This window comes from Chaetura pelagica, unplaced genomic scaffold (assembly GCF_000747805.2).
Source record: "Chaetura pelagica isolate M959 unplaced genomic scaffold, ChaPel_1.0 scaffold76, whole genome shotgun sequence".
NCBI lineage: Eukaryota > Metazoa > Chordata > Aves > Apodiformes > Apodidae > Chaetura > Chaetura pelagica.
This window is the reverse complement of record NW_009970723.1, coordinates 2620748-2635612: the sequence shown is the minus strand read 5'-3', so window position 1 is coordinate 2635612 and position 14865 is coordinate 2620748. Positions and strand designations below refer to the sequence as shown.

At 41.7% G+C, this 14865-nt stretch overlaps 2 protein-coding genes across 2 annotated transcripts in view; both read left to right on the top strand.

Moving 5' to 3' along the window:
- The first annotated feature begins 3432 nt into the window (after positions 1-3432).
- LOC104396551 (fatty acid-binding protein, adipocyte-like) lies at positions 3433-6845 on the top strand. Its single transcript, XM_010006400.1, has 4 exons — positions 3433-3579; positions 4814-4986; positions 5215-5316; positions 6608-6845. Exons 1-4 carry the CDS (start codon positions 3507-3509, stop codon positions 6656-6658), a joined length of 399 nt encoding a protein of 132 aa, XP_010004702.1. The 5' UTR covers positions 3433-3506; the 3' UTR covers positions 6659-6845.
- Positions 6846-13336: 6491 nt separating this feature from the next.
- The window catches only part of PMP2 (peripheral myelin protein 2), a 2377-nt gene continuing 848 nt past the window's right edge, over positions 13337-14865 (top strand). Inside the window, exon 1 of the mRNA XM_010006399.1 lies at positions 13337-13484. Within this exon, the coding sequence (XP_010004701.1) occupies positions 13412-13484 (73 nt within the window). The 5' untranslated portion in view covers positions 13337-13411. The remainder of the gene's footprint in view (positions 13485-14865) is intronic.

Sequence of the window (14865 nt, the reverse complement as noted above, 5' to 3'; positions counted from 1 at the left end):
CTCACTTAAAAGCTGACCTAAGGGACGAATCTCAACCACAGGAATAAGAATCCTCTTTTTCACATACTCTAGTGGAGGCAGCATTGTTCCTCCTGCACACCTGAAAAAGCCAAAAGGAGTTTAGTATTTTGCTAACTTTTATAAAAAGCTGTTTATCTCAAATAGATCTCTGCCATTGGTCTGACTCACAGAGCAAGAGCTAATCCAGCATCATCACCTTCCCATCCACTGATCTTCCCTGCACAGGTGCTGCTATACTGTTTCTGATGCAGCTTCTGCACCTCCTGCATCAGGAGCCACCCTCAAAGGTCACCCAAAAACACGTGGCAGACTATCATTACTGTTTGCAGACTTCAGCTACATCAGTTTGTGTCAGTATCAAGAGACAGGGTTTCCATCAGTGACAAATTTATTTTGCCAGCATTTCCTCATTGTGCTGGATTCTCACCAGCTTCCCCTCTTGGATTTACCTCTTGCCTGCTGTTGTTTCTTCAAAATCCCCTCATACTTTGAAAGGAGCTTCTACACTTTTGAAGATGCTCTTGCTTTTGATGGCATTAGATCCCATCGGCGTTGATAACCACAGGTCTGTTTAGTCAGGCTGCACAGCTCTTGCTGGTAAGACGCTTCCAGCAAGTGGCACAAACTCTAGGTTTGCCTAAGATTCCAGGCTCACAAGCCCTATGGATTCCTTCATGACCATTAAGTACTCCAGTCTTTATCAGCAGGGCTCTATGACTTGAGCCTTTGCTCCAGAGAGCAGGTACGATTTGTATTAGATAACATCAATGCCATAAGGTTATCTCTTGTCACTGGAAGTATCTCCCAAGAGAAAGGAGGCCATTGGTAGGAGGTAGGATGCTTCCCAGGAGCCATGAGCCTGCTCCCAGATAGCTGCTTGCTTTGAAGTAAACAATCAGGTCAACCCACAGGCTGGCTTTCTTCTTGCGATTTTGAATCATCGTGTTTGCAAGGCATCTATGATTAGCTCAGATTTTATTTAAATAGGTGCTGCCCAGGGAGGGCTCCAAATAGATTTGCCTGGAAGAGGTGCTTTGCCCCTCCCAAAAAAACCTCTTCCAGCAGCTCAAGCGTTGCAGGCAGCTGTTAACTCCAAAGTACTGCCAATCCCCTCTCCCAGGCTATAGTTTTGAATATAAAAGCCCTATCTCCCCTCCAAAGAAATGAATACTAATTGTAGCCACACAATTGTAGTTCCCAAAAGGCAAGGAAAGCAAGAGCAGGAACCCCGTTCAACCAGATCTCATCCTTTCTGTGCAGGGCACTGCAGCAATGCTCACCTGATACTTTCAAGAACTCATTATGCCATTACTGAGTTTGAGTTTTCAAGTTCCTGCAAACTGCTGACACAGGGTGCAGTGTTTCTCAAGCCTATAAGCCTAAGTAAAAAAACCCAGGCTAATGACACAATCTTGAAGGTCCCTCAGAGTTTCTTTTTAAAGATGACCTGAGTATGTGATACTCTGAGAAAGCCAATCAGAAAAAGGCATTAGGAACTTCAGTATTTATAACATGACTTTATTTATTTTGGGATTAGCTGAAAGTCAGTAAACATGCAAAAACTTTAAAAATAGGCCAAAACTAAGATTAGCTATTCTAGAAAATAATAATAATAATAAAAATAGTAAAGGAAATGCTGTAGTCTGCAGTCTTAAAGGCACAGGAGTGTAACTAATTACACATGTACAGGCATATTCAGCCCTCAAGTGATGCAGGCTGGGGACAGACTGGCTAGGGAGAAGCTCTGCAGAAAAGGTCCTCAGGGTCTTGGTGGGCAGTGACTTGAGCCCTGGCAGCAGAAAGGTCAAAACCATCCTGGGCTGAATTAAGAGGGGCACAGCCAGGAGGCTGATGTGATTATTCCCCTTTCCTCAGGCTGCATCCAGAATGCTGCATCCAGTTTTGGAGTGAGTTCAGCAGAGGGTCCCCAGGATGCTCAGGGGCCTGGAGCACTTGCACTGTGAGGAGATGCTGTGGGACTGGGGTGGTTAATCTTGGTTAAGAGATGGTTTTAGGAGTGTTTACAGCAACCCCCAGCACCTATGGGGAAGTGACCAGGAAGCTGGACCCAGACCTATTCACAACAGTGAGTGGTGGGAGGATGAGAGTCTATGGGGAAAAGTTGAAAAAAAAGAGATTGTCAGACTGGAGATAAGCAGACCTTTTCTCCCTGGGGAAGAGCTGGGCAGCAGTGCAAGTTGTCCAGGGAGCTATGCTGGCTCCCTCCTTGGAGGTTTCCAAGCCTCAACGGAGCACAGTCCTGAGCAACCAAGTCTGAGCACAGCTGCTGCTCTGGAGACTTCCTGACCTCCCTTCACTTCCAAATACCCCTATGGTCTTACATTTCTATTATAAATATTTTTTTTTCTACAATGTTGTTACTTACAAAGTCAACAAGTATGAAAATACATGAACCACCGTATTTGATGCCGAACAATCAGCAGAGTATTTCCAGGAAATCCACACAAAGAGAATTACAGAGGCTGGAGTTTGCACTTATTAGCTGCTTTTTGCCATAGGAATAGTCAATACAGCCAAATGCAAAGTCTAATAAACTGCCTGGCTGTGTTCTGCTTCTGCTATTTGTGACCTAAGCTGTGGCAGAACTTAGAGGATCTGCCAAAGTGGACCTCATTCTGTCAGGCCTGTACATACCTTGCCTCAAACAGATTGTTACCTGAACAGTGTGAACAGAAAACAAATTAAATGTCCAAGGACCTTTAGTGGGTTGATACCAGAGCCTAACTTTGTGCCATAATTAGTCATAATTCTAGTCAGTGGGACATAGGTCTTCAGAAAGCACAGGGAGTAAAAGGGGGAAAAATAATCTGTGTTGTTACTCCGCTTTTCACAGAACCCTGTATCCCTCTGCATCATATAAAAGCAGAATACAGACCTCTTGGTCAACCAATTCAGGTGGTGCAATGATAAGGAGATCCCAATCAAGGGATGAACTTTTTTGCCTTGCCCTTCTACAGCCACCAACACTCTCCCTTTCTGCCCCATATCCACTTCTGCAGGCATGCAGAAGGCAAAATAAATTATCCCAAGGAGCCTTTCAGATCTTGCAATCTAGGAAGTTAGCTGTGCCCATTTGATATGGCAGACTGAAAAAGATTATGGAAGAGAAGACAATCCTCTGTGGATTGAGCCTCTTTTTTATTTCTGAAAAGCAACACAATTTAATTGTTTGCCTTTAAGGTGGGTTGTTCTTGAACAACAAAAATAATTAAATAAAAACAAGATTGTGATCTTTGTGCTAGTAAGGGCATATGAGTAATAACACTATGACCTACTGGCAAAGGAGGGGTAGGGAAGGAAGGAAAACACTGGGCACTGGGACTCCCTCTTCATTGGTCATCCTAGAGCATCATGTGGCCAAGGCTCCTTTTTAAAGATAACTCCTGATCTCCTGGAGCACATACTGTCGTCCTGTCCTGCATTTCTGCCTCATCCTGTGGACAACTTCTCTCTAGCCTGACAAAATGTGTGACCAGTTTGTGGGCACCTGGAAGCTCCTTTCTAGTGAAAACTTTGAGGACTATATGAAAGAGCTGGGTGAGAACTGTTCTTTGGAGTTCTTGTGTCTGGGATGGGGAAGGAATGCTGATTTTGAACTTTATTCTTTACTTGACTTTTCTACTAAGATGTTTTACCAAGGGGGTTTTAGTCCAACTTATTTTGATCAGATGGTCTTAAACTGGAGAATGTGGCTGTTTAAATGAGTGGTGTCAAATTCCTATAATGTAAAAAAACCTTGATTGAGAGTTTCAGGTAAGTCAAGTTTATGCATGCCTGCTTAATAGTGTTATGAATGGAAGTAAAACATGTCACTGCAATATTTTGTGCCAGTTAGAGTTTATCCTTGAAAATACAAAGCAGTGTAATGCTAGAGTGCAGCAAGCTTCTCTGTGTCTAAAAGCAGCACACCTAAGCTTCTTTATATTGTTACCAGACTAGGATTCTGATTAATTGTCACAGCTGTTATACTGAATGAAACTCCAGAAGTGCCTCCAGTGAATATTAACAAAGAAAATTGCATGGATTCACGCAGATGCTTGCAAAGACTTGAGGGATAACACCCTTCTCTACAGGTGTAGACATCTTGCTTAGAATTAAAATTGGGCTTTAAAAGGTTTCCATATTCATTTAGTGTGGGGGAGGTATGGGGTAACTTGCACTGATCGGATTTCTGCATGCTAAAAAGCTGGGGGTTATTTGGAGATTGGGGGTAAAATACTCAGAGACTTGTGCAGCATTCAGTGAGACAGCTTCCAGTGAGACTATTGCACTCCTAATCTTTACCCCATATTTTACTCAGGACATAACCATTGCCAGCTATTTCTTAATCATTTCCTTTTATTCAGCCTAACCCCTGATAAATATAAAAAGGTCTTGCTTTTTTGTTGTTGATTTTTCCTTGTTTGTTGCTTTGCTTTTGTGGCTTAGAAACTGCCTTATATTTCTGCTTATTTATTTGTAGATACAGTTAGTGTACATATCACCACAGTTGTTTCAAACAAGTGTATGTGCAAATATCTGGCATTAAAATCTTGTCTCAGCCTTCAAAATATTGCTTTTACTATTCTGACAATGACAGTGCAGAGAATTTCTTAATGTCATTCCACCCAGCTTGGTCCATAACCATACCAAGCTAGTGAGATGTTACCAAGGAACCTATACAACACAGAATTAAATAATTCAGAAACTACTAAAGAAATCAGAACCCAACAGATAAGAGAAAAACATTAAGTAAAGATACAGATTTCATAGTGGTCTGTCTTATTTACAGGTGTGGGGTTTGCTACCAGGAAAATGGCTGGTGTGGCCAAGCCCAATGTGACCATCAGCATCAATGGGGATGTGATCACCATCAAAACAGAAAGTACCTTCAAAAATACAGAGGTCTCTTTCAAGCTGGGTGAAGAGTTTGACGAGACCACAGCAGATGACAGAAAAACAAAGGTGAGTCCAAAAATGGCACTTTTCAAATACAAATATATCTCTCAAAAGGGATATGAGAGCAGGAGGACAGAGTGGTGATTTTGACATCCAGGGCAGAAATGCTGCCATCAAAGGTGGGAGTGCTATGGGTGTTTGGTGCTTCAGTACTGTTGGGACATGGAGGTATTTTTCTCTTCAGCCTGGAGCACCCTGATGAAAGAGTCACACTTTGCTTTTTTCCTTTGGCAGAACGTCATAACCTTAGACAGTGGCATATTGACCCAGGTGCAGAAGTGGGATGGAAAAGAAACTACCATAAAGAGAAAAGTGGTGGATGGGAACCTGGTGGTGGTAAGTGCCTTTTTGTTGCTTAATCTCTGAATTAATTGTGCAGAGTGCATGTTTGCACTGGATTCAAACCCAGGGAGCTAAAGCATCTGGAAGGGCTGTGAACACTTGGCAAGAAGTCTCTCTGAATGAGACTGGAGCATCTATTAAAGCTGAAATGGTACTAGCCTTACAAAACTGTATGGTGTTGTCTCTTCTCCCTTCAGAGCAAGACATGGCTAGGAACAAGTAGGGAGAAAAAACAACAACCCCAAGAGGGAAGTGTTTATATATCAGAACTGTGAAGTCCTGAACAATAGAGAGGAAGCATTAGCAGCATCCATGTTCAGTGCAGAATGCTCCTTCTGTTCACCTCCACTGAAGACCCAACAGCAATCTGTGGGAACTGTACTGTTGATCATCAACAACTGGGTCAATAATATGATGTTAGAACAAAAAAAAAACAATTGTGTATCCAGACTCTGTTGATTGGTGGTGTCTGATCAGGAAGCATTGTGCTTGGCTGGGTGCCAGCAAGACCCACCCGCAGCTGGGGGTTTCTCAGCACTGCTCTTCAGCTTTAGGAAAGGCACTTTGAAGAATCTGGGACGAGACTACTATTGAGTTCATAAAAGGCAGCTGAGATTCCTACATGCTACAAAACAATACACATACATGAAATTCCTGAAGAGTTCTGCCCTCCCCTAGAGAAAAATGTGTGTCCACAAATTCATTATTAACATTTCTTTGGACAGAGACCAGAAGAGAACAAATAGCAATAGCTTTTAATAACTACTTCATTAGGAACGATTGAAGAAAACAGAGTTTGATCTAACAGAAAAATAGATGAGGACAGAGCCCAACATGCAGAGGCTGACACAGGCAGCTGCCAGTCTGAAAGCTGTGTAGGACTCACGTGTGTGTGTGTTGTGCACATGGTTGTGAGGAAGACAAGCCACAGCTACAAAAAGTGAAAGGAAAAAAAGGCTGATGCCCAGCTCCAGAGTCCCACCACTCCCCGTAGAAAAGTGAGAGCCCTTCTTCATAGGCTTTTAAGAGGAGACTAGAAGCCTCCTGAAAGTGGCTGAAAGAGTCCTTGGATGTTCTTTCAGTATTTTGATTTTATGAAATATATTAGACTTCTGCTTCTGCTTCTCTCGAATTTGAATTTCACTGTTTTGGCAACTGGCTTTAAGGAAGGTAAATGAACATTTTTTTCTTATACTGGCTCCCAGTGGATAAATAATTCTCTAACTTCTGACTGACAATTATTTAGTGAGAGTTAAAAGCTGATTAAATTTTTCTTTCTTTCCAGGAATGCGTCATGAATAATGTTACGTGCAAAAGAGTGTATGAAAAAGCATGAAGAAGCCATCTTCACATAGGACTAACGCTTAAAGCTGGAGAAAAGCAACTTAACTTAACCAAAGGAGAAAAACTCCACAAATCAATTTTAAAGAGAACTGTGCTTTTTATAGATATATCCCCAAAGCATGACACACAGCTGGTTTAATTTGTTGTGGCTATTCAATAAAATGTTCTGCTTTCTACAACCCACGATGGTGCTAGAGTTTGTCGGGGGGCTTGGGGGATGCAACAGGGGACAGGGTCTGTGTGGGAGGCTGTTATAAGTGCCACACTCAGCAACTGTGACCCCTCCCACTGCAGAAAGAGGGTCAGAGAGGACCCAGAGAGTGGCATTTGTTGTGTAACAAAGATGGATATAGACCTGGACACAAAAAATCCTGTGTACAGGCCACCCCCTGAAAGGAGCTTGTGTGCAGCAGGGAGGACAACAGGGCTGCTCCTCTGCGCTCTGAACAACAGTGTTGTCCCCATGGTGGGGAGGAGGGCAATTGCTGTGTTTGCCTAGTGTTGGCTTCCAACGTGAGTGGGGAACCAGGCACCTCCTCTGCCCACAAATGCCAACAATTTTAAACCCAGGGATCACCTGGAGTGCTTTGACCTTGTCCTCTTCCACCTCAAGTGTGAAATTATAGCTGCTGTAACTCTCAGCTATGGTTATTTTGTTAATGTCCCTTTGCTTAACAATTCTTTTTGTCCTAGATTAGGAAAAAAAAAGCCTTGAATTAAGAATAATAGCCTTAAAGGTACTCTCAGGCTTACTAAAAGCCTATAAAAGTTTGCTAGTTGTGCACCCTCCTTTATATATATGTATGTGTGCATTTTCTACTAGCTCATTAGGTTAGATCAGTCATGGGAACATGAGCCTCTCTAGAAGCAAAGCCCTTTGGACACCATGTTTTTCAACTCTTGTTCTTGAACTGCCTGCTTTTACTGCCCTTAATCCTGGCTTCCTATTTCAAAACTTTACACCCACAGAAGCCCTGATTTCTCCACCTGGGAAGGTCTCAAACTGAGGACAAAAAAGATGAGAAGTCTAGGGAAAAACTGGACAACCAGAGTGTGAAAAGTTGTGCCATAACCACAAAATGGGAAAATGCACGTATCCCAAGTTTTGCAATGAAGATCTGTGAACCAAATTCCACATATTTCTGACATTCCTGAGGTCAGCTGTCCAAGTTGATGGTTCTGAGTCTCTACTGCCAGCAGCAGAGACCTCATGCCCTTGAACTTTCCTCTGCATGACTCAGACTGTTCCCAAGTTTCTGCACTATTAATACAACTGGAGCAGGGAAAAGAAAAAGATAAACCTCTCTCTACCCTCTGGATGAGCTAAAGAGTTATTTAAGAGCAGTTTCAAAAGCCTATCCGTTAATTCACCAGAAATTTTGTTTAAAAAGCAGCAAGCACGAACAAACAATTCTCCTATTTTTACCTTGACTTCATTGGTTGTGAAATCTCATCAGCTTAAGGAGTAGCAGTTGCACAGAGGAAGGAATTTTGCTTCTGAATATCCCTTCTGCATAATTCTAAATCTAATTAGCGCTTAATAAAACCCAAAATTATTTACAAAAGCCAGGATAAAACTACTGTTTAGTGGCAGAAAACCTACATGGGAGAGTTGATCATCAAAAGCAGCATCATTGGCTTAAATAAGGTATATATAGATATTAAAGATCAGCCCATAATTAAATGCACCTGATCATTCACAAGTATGGAAATACTGTATTCCAAAGGCCAAATTTCCAACATTCCTATACCAGCCACTATTTTCAAAGAAAAAAATTACATCTTTAATGAACCCTGCAGTTACATTTGTAACATTTATGACAGCTCAATTTTTCAGAAGCAAGTAATCTCTTCTGAAAGCATCACTATTTATTTCACTACCTAGTGAATTAATTCAGACTTTGTATATGAATCAATGACTAGGCTTATTAATAAAAAAAAGCCACTTAAAACTTCTTCTTCTGGAAATTTCAATAAAGTGACCTTCATCTAGAAACTTTAATAGGGACAGTAATGAAGAATTAGGGATGCTTTTCTTAGAATATGAACATATCTGGAAATTATTCTCTGAAAAAGGCCAAAAATTATTATCTAAAAAAGGCAGCAGCCTAGTGACTTCTTGAATAAATGGAGATCATTCCTCTATGTCAAAGATGTGTGCTCTCAGACCTGGACAGAGGTGACCATATTAATTTCAAAAGGTACAGGCAGATCAATGCCTTTTCCTTGCCTGCAGAACAACACCGGTCCTGCTGTGCTGAACTATTCTCCAAAAATCAGGATTCACCCCATAGCATTCCTTTCTGGAAAAGAAGGATCTCATAGAACTCCCACGAACCCCCTGGGCAACATACTGATTGCAGCAGGCAGCTTTCAATGCTGAGAGGAGATCTTCGGCATTTAGCAAATTTGTTCATTACTCCTTTACAAGTTTCTTGGATGAAAAGAGAAAAAGGGGTCTCGCTCACACCTGCAGACATGTAGAAGCTCAGGAGAAAGATTAAGAAAAGCTTATTCTGTGCTTTGACCTTTCTGTTATTTTTCTGGTTTTGTTTTAACTCTTGGTTTCCCCTGGAAGGAACTAGGAGTACTTGTTCATCCTGGCCAGTCAAGCCCTTTTTGTGCCAAGCTCAGCAGTCTGCCCCAGGCTGCCCCCTGTTCCCTTGGTCCCAGCAGTCTTGGTCTGGTCTCCTGGGATGCCCAAACTAAGGAGACAAAAGGCTGTTCACACCCTCCAACACAGCTATGGGGAAGAGGCAGACTGCTGGCCTTGTGTTTGGAATTGATCCCTCAGCTTCATATAATCACTGCTAAAACATCCTTGGTGTCCTCACAACAAGTCAGGCATTTGGCCTCTGTTCTCCACTTGCATTTCTGTTGCCTTCATTACTCCCCTAGGAGTTTAAGTAGCCTTTTTTTGGCAGTAGGTTTGCCCAGAACATATTTATTTTCAAGAAATTGCTATCAATGTTCTGTATTTCTTTAAAATAGTCTCTTTACAGTTTTAGCTCTTTGTTTTTGTCAGATTATAGAGTATTGATTTCAAAGCATGGTTTACTCCAACCATAAGCAAAAAAAGGGAATCAAAGCTCCCTCTTATCACATGTACTCACAATCCTTGACATTTTTTTCCCTCTAAACTTGAAGAAAATTTGTTTCCACATATATTATTTCTACTGAAGATATAATTCCTTGCTCTTTGTTTTTCTAGACTGTAAGTCCTTTAAATGAAAGTGCTGATTTTTCTTAGTGACAAAGAGATAGATGGTAGCAATGTAAACATTGTTTGAGACTGCTTAAGACTGGGGTTTTGTCTGTACAAATAATTCTCTGTCACTTTTGTTCTTAATGTTACTGGTACTGCAGTATAGCTGCTCTATTCTGACTAATTTGCTCTTCCTGAATTTCTTTGGGCCTGATCTTACAATGTTCCAATCATCTTTTATTTCTCAAAGGCACCAGCCTTGGCTTGTTGAAGTACCTTTATGTAGATAAGACAATTAAATTAAAGAACAAAGAATGCCTGAGGAGCAATGGAAGGTATTATTCCTCAAGAAGAAATGGATAGTTTAATTTAGGAGTTTTCTCATTTCCAGAAATCAGATAAAAAGCCAGCTATTCATTACAGAAAATGTGATATGATGCATCACTGCTTCAAAAGAATACTCTGTGGACAACACCTTCAGAGACTGACATTTATTTCCATGTTACAGGTACAGCATCTCCTTCCTGTTGTGGGGAAGAAAGAGTTCTTTACTTTGTTTTTATTTTCAATCACTCTAGACTTTTTATCCTTGCACCACAGTGTTACTAGGCCTGAGCAATAATGGGAAGTTCTGCTCAACTTACCCTTGTTGATGTTTCCACCTGGATGTTTCCACCTTGTTGATGATTCCACCTGGAATACTGTGTACAGTTCTGGTGGCCTCAGCACAAGAAAGATACAGACTTGTTGGAGAGGGTCCAGAGAAGGGCTACCAAGATGATTAAAAGGCCTGGAGCACCTCTGCTGAGAGAATTGGGGATAATCAGCCTAGAGAAGAGAAGGCTCCAGGGAAAACTTATAGCAGCCTTCCAGTACCTGAAGGGGCTACAGGAAAGCTGGGGAGGGGCTTTTCATCAGTGAAGATAGTGATAGGACAAGGGTTAATGGTTTTAAACTGAGAGAGGGGAGATTTAGGTTAGATATTAGGAAGAAATTCTTCACTATCAGGGTGGTGAGAAAATGGAATGGGTTGCCCAGGGAGGTTGTTGATGCCCCATCCCTGGAGGTGTTTAAGACCACGTTGGACAAGATTTTGTGCAACCTGGTCTAGTGGTAGGGTTCCCTGCTCATGGCAGGGGGGTTGGAACTTGATGATCTTTGAGGTTCCTTCCAACCTTAATGGATCTATGATTCTATGATTTTATGTTACAACTGATGAGATAAAAATATTTTACATAGACAACCAACATTTGTGGCTTAAGACCTGTTATTTCCCCACAATTACAATATAATCTGAAGACTACAGTATTTTCCCTGCTCAGGTTGTATTGCTTTCCTGCTTAAGCATATTTTCGTTCTTGCAGGTGACAATTTTGAAGATGAGACCCAAACATCACCCTCATTAGACCAGCATCAGCTCCCTCTCTTTCTTTCTACCCTGAACACAACACGCTTAGTCCCACAACCTATCATCCCACTGTACCTTCCATCCTTACAATGTAGATCTGAAAAGTCCTTATATGTGGTCAGAATCCAGAAACTCAGAAAAAGACTTTGGCAAAAAACCCCAAAGAGATAACTGTTTTTCATTCAAGTAGGAAAGAAACCATCTAATCTTTTCATGTACCAAGTAATAGCTTTCTCCAGGAAGAGAGTTTAGGAAGGGGAAGGACAGAATGCCTGTTAATGTGGTCTTACACTAAATAGTTTCAGATAGTTGGAGGTGTCTTGAATTGCAATGCTTGGAATTCCTGCCTGTCAAATACACATTTGGTTTATATATTTGTCCTTTGTGACTGGTTTTTGCTAAGCACAAGGTAATAGCTCTAAATGTACTTCTTACAAAAGGTTTTGAATGTTCTAACTTCTCAAGCTTTCACACTCAGCTTTGCAGAAGAGGCCCTGGGTGTCCTGATGGACAACAAAGTTGAACATGAACCAGCCATGTTTCCCTCATGGCAAAGAAAGCTAACAGTATCCTGGGCTGTATTAGGAAGAGTGCTGCAGGTTGAGGGAGATGATCCTTCAGCTTTATTCTGCACTTGTGAGTCCACAGCTGAAGTTCTGGGTTGAGTTCTGGGCTCTTGTCCTGGTTTGAGGATCCCCTCCCTGCCCCAGCCAGGCAGGGAAGGAGAAAGAGCATTGTTGTCTATCCTGAGTCAAACTGTGACAGCTCTGCAGTGCAGGGGAGACATGGACCCAAGGACAAGTGGCATCTCCATCCTTGAAGATATTTAAAAGCCATCCGGACATGGTCCTGGACGACCAGCACTAAGTGGCCCTGCTTGAGCAGGAGGTGTGACCAGATGACCTCTGGAGGTCCCTTCTGACCCGAGTTTTGTCATGGTGTAGAAGTTTAGATCAGAACAGCTGAGGCACATAGGCACATTCTAATATTTGCAGTTATGCCACTGAGAGAAATTATTTTCCATGTCACATTTTTATATCATCTCATCTGGAGGTAGAAGGTGTTTGGCCCTAGTGTGCCATTTCACATGGCACAGAGGAAGCTATTGCTCTTCATGGAAGCAGGGAAACCTGAAAATACTTGACAACATATTTGAATGCAAGGCCTTATATGACTCCACTGGCTCAAGTCTGCCCTTAACTCTGACAGACCAACCATCCAGGTGCAAAAGGGCAAAGCAGGAACAGTATATACCCTCCTCCCAACCTTATAACACTGCTCACCACTCACCAAGGGACTCAGAACTGAGGAAGACCCCTTTAATGACCCAACCTCTGTTCTCACTGTCCATCTGCCAAGCACAAGAGCTGATCTCCAGTGATGCAGTGATCTTCTGAACATGCCCTGTTGTGGAAGAAGTGAGGCAGAGAATCTTGGCTGCTTCTTCTCACATGGGTATATGCAGGGAAAGACCCACAGCTTGGGATCATTGCTCTCATGCAAATACTTTAAGCAAACAGGACAGAATCATTCTGTTCTGCCTTTAAATGATAAAGCACAGACACTTTTCAGCATGGATCATGATAGGTAAAAAAAAAACAGGGAACACACTGTGTACAGCAGCTTCTGCCGTTCCTCCCCCAAATCCACAAGGCTTTGATTTACCTGACTAGCACACAGGTGACAGCACTAGCAATGGTGATAGCAGGAGAGTGGTACTGGGAGGACAGTCAGAGCTGGGCTGCATATAGACACAGTTCTCCTGTGCCTGGGGGTTCCATGTGACTCAGACCCCACCACAGTGTCCCCTAACTTCTCGGTGGCTGCGGTGTTAACCTCATGTCCCCATCCCCATGTGCCCCTCTCCGTGTCCCCATCTATTCAGTGGAGGGAGCCGAGGCAGGAGTCACCCAGAGCCTTGGTACTGACACGGCAGCCTTGGACAACGTGCGCATTGTCTTGCCCTGGCACTGCCTCCCTGATTGGCCCGTCCTGACCACTACAGGGACTGGGCATCTTTAAAGAGAGGCCAGCGAGGTCTGTGCTGGACACACGATCTCTCTGACTCCCACCAAGAGCTGCTGTGGCCACTGCCTCTCCCTGCAGGACCCCTGCCTCGCAAAGCCAGCACCATGTGCAACCGGTTTGTGGGAACCTGGAAACTCGTCTCCAGCGAGAATTTTGATGACTATATGAAGGAATTGGGTGAGAAATGAATTTTTTATTATTATTTTTTTTGTTTGTTTTCTTTGGGAATGTCTTTTCTTCATCTTGTGTGTTGCTCATGGATTGTACCTTCTTCCCGGCCACAAAAGCACTTGAATTGCTTTAATGGTTTAAGCACTGCAGTGGTTGGACTCAATATTCTTAAAGCTCTTTTCCAATCAGAAAATTCTGTGATACTTTTCTAGAATAATTTAATTCCAATCCTTTAATATTGGAAATGGAAAAACAGAAAGGCAAGGGCTGAATTACTATAATAATTTCTGTCTAACAGATCTGATCTAATTTGTTTTTCTGTAATGAGAAGACTTGATGGAGATGCAGCATTTTATTTAATGTTTGTCTTGACTGCACCATTAAATTCATGACTTGTCATAATTTACAATATATAATGGAGCTGATGTCTCATGACACTTCAGTTTCAAAGGTCTAAATCTTATGAATGAATCCATTTGTTACTGAAGAATGCCAGGAATGAAATAAATTAGGCATTGTTTTTCATTCTAATGCTGACTTCATTCCTCTACAGCAAGTGCACAGACAGTCAGCTAAAGCATTTCTTTTACTACATAAATGAATCACTGAGACAATGATTCCCTTTCTTCAAAACATTAAACTGAGTGACAAAAGAACTGCAGTTAATTAATTAACCAGAGAAAATGTGGGATGAAAGTCCAGCTACAGATATTTTTCCAAAGATCTGAACAGAACTGTTTTCCTATAGTATAATTACTGGAAAGTTTTATAATTTACAGATAACTTTGTATCCTTTAATGTGTATCTTCCAATCTGAGCATAGCACAGCATAAACAAAAGCATAAACAAAGACGTAAGTGTAGCTATCCCTTTTCTGCATTTAAAAAACAGTGATACATTGTCAGTGGCCTCCTTTTTTATTTGCTCCAGACTTCACAATTTGTAGACAATAAACTGGATTGAAAAGCACTAGGTAACATAAAAGGCTTGTGACGTGCAATTTTTCTGGAGCTCTCTCAGCTCTCCACTCCTATACGTCAACTTTTGAAATATTTCCTACTTTTATTTTCACTGAGGTTTAGATGTAAGTATCCTTAAGGGACGTTATTAGTCACCTAGGAATTGCCCAGTATCCATTACATGTTTTCATGAGCAAGCACCAGCATGTTGGCAGTACAGCATCCAGTTTCTTTCACACATCTGGTTAACAAAAGTGCAGATTCTCAGATTTGTCAATATTTTTTTTGAAAAAGGATTTTCCCAAGCTTTTGTGTGAAACAGACCTTTTCTCTGAATGTTCATACCCCTTTTATCTCTAAAAAAAATCATGCAAATTTGTAACCATGTTTTTTCTTAGCTATGTATATACACAAATGTGTACTCATTT